The sequence below is a fragment of the Otolemur garnettii genome, unplaced genomic scaffold (assembly GCF_000181295.1).
Source record: "Otolemur garnettii isolate 467f Iridium unplaced genomic scaffold, OtoGar3 scaffold00063, whole genome shotgun sequence".
Lineage (NCBI taxonomy): Eukaryota > Metazoa > Chordata > Mammalia > Primates > Galagidae > Otolemur > Otolemur garnettii.
The window spans coordinates 10237941-10240786 of NW_003852458.1; the positions used below are offsets into that span (position 1 = coordinate 10237941).

Below are 2846 nucleotides of genomic sequence, written 5' to 3' on the forward strand. Positions count from 1 at the left end.
TAGGAAAAAAAAAAAAAGCTGAAATTTTCTCAGATTGAAAGATATTAAAGAATAAACAATTAATTGCAATATGTCAACTCTGATTACAGTGAAAAAAACTATATAAAATGCTCTGAAAATAATTGGGGAAACTTGAATACAAACACACACTCTCTCTCTCTTTATATATATGTATGTGTGTGTGTACATACACACACATATATATGCATATATGTGGTAAAATTGTTAATGTTCTAGGTATAGAACTGACAATGTGATTATGTAGGAAAATGTCTTTATTTTGGAGGACATGCCAAGTTATATATCAAAACGAAATTAGGACTGAAGTGTCATGATGTTTGCAACTTTTTCTCAAATGATTTAGCAAAAAAAGTGATATACATATATAATATTTTATAAATACACATACAAAGGAGAAGAGAGAGAGAGAAAATGTGACAAAATAATAATGACTAATATAGATGAAAGATATATAGGTATTCATTGTGCCATCCTTTTAATTTCTCTATAGGTCTGGAAAACTTCCCAATAAAAAAGTTGGAGAAATTATATCTACATGCTCTTTCCATTTCATTTTTCAGTTACGTATATTATTGGCTACACTTGCATATTGTACAATTATTCATTTTTTAAAATCTGTTGTCTGCCAATAAGGAAAATTCAGGTGACAAATTTATAACCAACCATGGCCAAGTTCACTGGCAGGACCATCTTTGTAGATTCCTTTGTAAACTCTCTAATAAGGAGATTTAAGGCTGTAGATTACATGTTTCCTCTGATGTGCCTTGTTACTGTTCCTCTTGCCTTGGGGTTTCTTCTTATGGCAGAGGTTGCCTTTTCCATTTTTCCTGGCTGCTTTCATCCACTGCTCAATAGTATGGTTGTGTGGGCTGACACAGATTCTTCTGCGTTTGACATGAAGGCTGCCAAGGAAGGAGGAAAACAAATCACTGATAGAAAATACAGATAAATAACTCAGTGACTTATAGGCGGCTCCCACTTTTGGACACTATGTTCTTAGAGACTGAATCCTAAAACTGAGCACCTCAAGTTTCTATCTTGACTTTACTTACTCTGCTGCTTGTGGGTCCTCAGCTATCAACAGAAAGTATTAAAAAAAAAAAAAAAAGGGGCAGCACCTATGGCTCAATGGTTAGGGCACCGGCCCCACATACCGAGGGCAGCAGGTTCAAACCGCCCCCGGCCAAATTGCAACAAAAAATAGCTGGGTGTTGTGGTGGGCACCTGTGGTCCCAGCTACTCTGGAGGCTGAGGCAAGAGAATCACCTAAGCCCAGGAGTCAGAGGTTGCTGTGAGCTGTGACGCCACAGCACTCTACCAAGGGCAACAAAGTGAGACTATCTCTAAAAAGAAAAAAAAAAAAAAGAAAGTATTAAAAAAAGGAGGAAGAGAAGGAATTGGATAAAGAAGAAGCAGGGGAGAAATGATAATAAAAATCAAGGGAAAATAACTCTTCCCTGACACCAAGCTTCACCCCTCGACACTAATTCATCCTCACTGCCCATCTCAGACATAGCCTTCCTCATGAGGTTTTCTGAATCCTCTTAGCTAAATGCCTTTTTCTTTTTTCCTTTGAGTCTTCATGGTAAGAGTTACATCACCTTGCTCTTTTTTTTTTTTTTTTTTTTTAAGAGGAAGGGCTTTATTTCAGCTGGCGGAGCTATGGCACAGAAGAATTCAAAATGGCCAGCTGTCTTCTTTTTTATCCCCAGTCACAAAGTTCCAGCCCATGGGCACCTTTCTCATTGATCAATTTGAATCAAGCTGGAGAAACTGGCTCCAGCTTTTATAGAATCTGAAGCAAACATAGGTTTCCAGGTCTCAGGAAGTTAAGTTTCTACAAATTCCTAAGAGCTGAGTCACCACCGGGAGGACCTTGCAGATGTATCCTTAGGGTCTTCTTGAGAAGACCTCTCTTCTCTTAGACCTTTCTTTTTCTGGATATCCTGTCTCATTCCCCCCTTTGAGACTCCATATATATTCTAATTGGGGGTCTCACTACCAGCCTGCTCCTGTAGGAGCCAGTAGTGTTTCCTATAGGACAGTGTGAAACAAAACTTTTGTTTTGTTTTGTTTGAGAGAGAGTCTCACTTGTTGCCCTCAGTAGAGTTCTGTGGCATCACAGCTCACAGCAACATCAAACTCTTGGGCTCAAGTAATTCTCTTGTTTCAGCCTCCCAAGTAGCCGGGACTACAGGCACCTACCACAACGCCTGGCTATTTTTAGAGACAGGGTCTTGCTCTGGCTCAGGCTGGTCTAGAAACAGTGAGCTCAGGCAATCCACCCTCCCCGGCCTCCCAAAGTGCTAGGATTACAGGCATTTGTTTTTTTGACATCTGTCCCAGTGATCCTGACTACTAAGGGGACAAGACAGGGAATAATTAAGCTAACTCTGATGATGACCAGTACTCCTTCTGGTAAAGTTTTTAAATTCTTTAAGGGTTGAAAACCAGTCCTACAGGTTTTGAGAGCTTTATCCTTTTCAAGTCTGTACCAGGACATGGGTCAATGTCTGGGTTTTTCTTTACTATACCTCATATGACTTTTACTTGATTATTCATTTGCAAGACTAGCTCCAAGGGTTACACTGATGGATGGAGCAATCTGTCTCCACTACTCTTTTATTTTTTTTTGAGACAATGTCTCACTTTGTCACCCTTGGTAGAGTGCTATAACATCACAGCTCACAGCAACCTCAGACTCTTGGGCTTAAGCCATTCTCTTGCTTCAGCCTCCCAAGTACAGTCACCTGCCACAACACCCGGCTTTTGCTTGTTTGTTTTTAGGGGTGAGGTCTCTCTCTGGCTCAGGCTGGTCTTGAACT

The 2846-nt window shown here is 40.0% G+C and overlaps 1 protein-coding gene across 3 annotated transcripts in view; it reads right to left on the bottom strand.

Annotated features, from left to right (window-relative positions):
• Nucleotides 1–442: 442 nt before the first annotated feature.
• The window catches only part of CCL28 (C-C motif chemokine ligand 28), a 34290-nt gene continuing 31886 nt past the window's right edge, over nucleotides 443–2846 (bottom strand). For all 3 annotated transcript variants that reach the window (XM_003792963.3, XM_023515019.1, XM_012807079.2), the window contains exon 3: nucleotides 443–923. In XM_003792963.3, coding sequence (XP_003793011.1) covers nucleotides 737–923 — 187 coding nt within the window. In that variant the 3' untranslated portion in view covers nucleotides 443–736. The remainder of the gene's footprint in view (nucleotides 924–2846) is intronic.